This window comes from Eimeria mitis, genomic scaffold (genome assembly GCF_000499745.2).
Source record: "Eimeria mitis Houghton genomic scaffold, Emh_scaff1236, whole genome shotgun sequence".
NCBI lineage: Eukaryota > Apicomplexa > Conoidasida > Eucoccidiorida > Eimeriidae > Eimeria > Eimeria mitis.
In genome coordinates, this window is record NW_013568371.1 from 7,736 (window position 1) to 8,808 (window position 1,073).

The 1,073-nt window shown below is 48.6% G+C and overlaps 1 protein-coding gene across 1 annotated transcript in view; it reads right to left on the reverse strand.

The window, feature by feature from the left end:
- Positions 1-656: 656 nt before the first annotated feature.
- Positions 657-1,073, reverse strand: part of EMH_0032560 (uncharacterized protein) — a gene marked incomplete at both ends in the record, with an annotated part of 2,824 nt that continues 2,407 nt past the window's right edge. Inside the window, one exon of the mRNA XM_013494648.1 lies at positions 657-673. Within this exon, the coding sequence (XP_013350102.1) occupies positions 657-673 (17 nt within the window). The remainder of the gene's footprint in view (positions 674-1,073) is intronic.

Consider the following 1,073-nt stretch of genomic DNA (forward strand, 5'->3'; position numbering starts at 1 on the left):
ATGTGAGACGCCGCCCCTCCGTCGGCTGTCTGCTAAGAAGAGTCTTTATGAAGAGGGTTTGGTGCCCAGGTGTCTGCTGCACGTCAAACTCGAACGTGAGGGTTTAGGGTTTAGGGTCTAGGGTCTAGGGTCTAGGGTCTAGGGGGGAGGGATTGGGGTGAGGGGTGAGGGGTTTTAGGTTTTTTGGGTTTGGGGTTTAGTGTTTAGGGAGGGGGAGAGCGAAGACTCCAATGAGGGTTTAGAGGCTAGAATTAGGGTTTAGGGTTTAGGGTTTGATGAGGGTTTGCGATATTGTAGGGCGAAAGTTTTGGGGTTAGGGTTTAGTGAGGGTTTAGGGTTTAGGGTTTGGCTTGCTGCAGAGGATTCTCCCGAGGCCCCCCCCTGCTGTATAGACAGAGAAGCAGTGCTCCAGGCTGGTGCTTCATTACCCAGCAGCAGCAGCAGCAGCAGCAGCAGCAGCAACAGCAGCAGCAGCAGCAGCAGCAGCAGCAGTATGGGGAACAGCTTTCCACCGCAGCAGCCCGGGGTGGGAGCACCTGCTGGTGACTTCAGCAGCAGCAGCAGCAGCAGCAGCAGCAGCAGCATAAACAACAACAGCAAGACACGGCGTACTTTATCTCGTTTGTTAGGGACAAAGAAGAAATAATAAACCCTAATTAGCAGTCTGCGGTACCTGCAAACCCTAAAAAAGGGTTTGTAGTGAAACACAAAAAAAAAAAAGCGGAGACTCCTCCTAAACCCTAAACCTCGAATATGTACCTTGAGGGTTTAGGGTTTAGGGTTTAGGGTTTAGGGTTTGGGGGCTCTGAGCGGTTCTTTTTACCGGCTCAAATTCGGACAGTTAAGACGCTTGTCTTCTTCAGTTTAGGGTTTAGGGTTTAGGGTTTAGGGTTTAGAGAAGAGAGAAAATGAAGTTTAGGGTTTAGGGCTTAGAGAACAAAGAGAGACAACAAATAGTTTTAAGGGTTTAGAGGAGAGCAAGAATATATTAGCAAAGAGGGAAAAATTTCAGGGTTTAGGGTTTAGGGTTTAGGGTTTAGGGTTTTATAGGAGAGCAAGTATGTATTGAAACA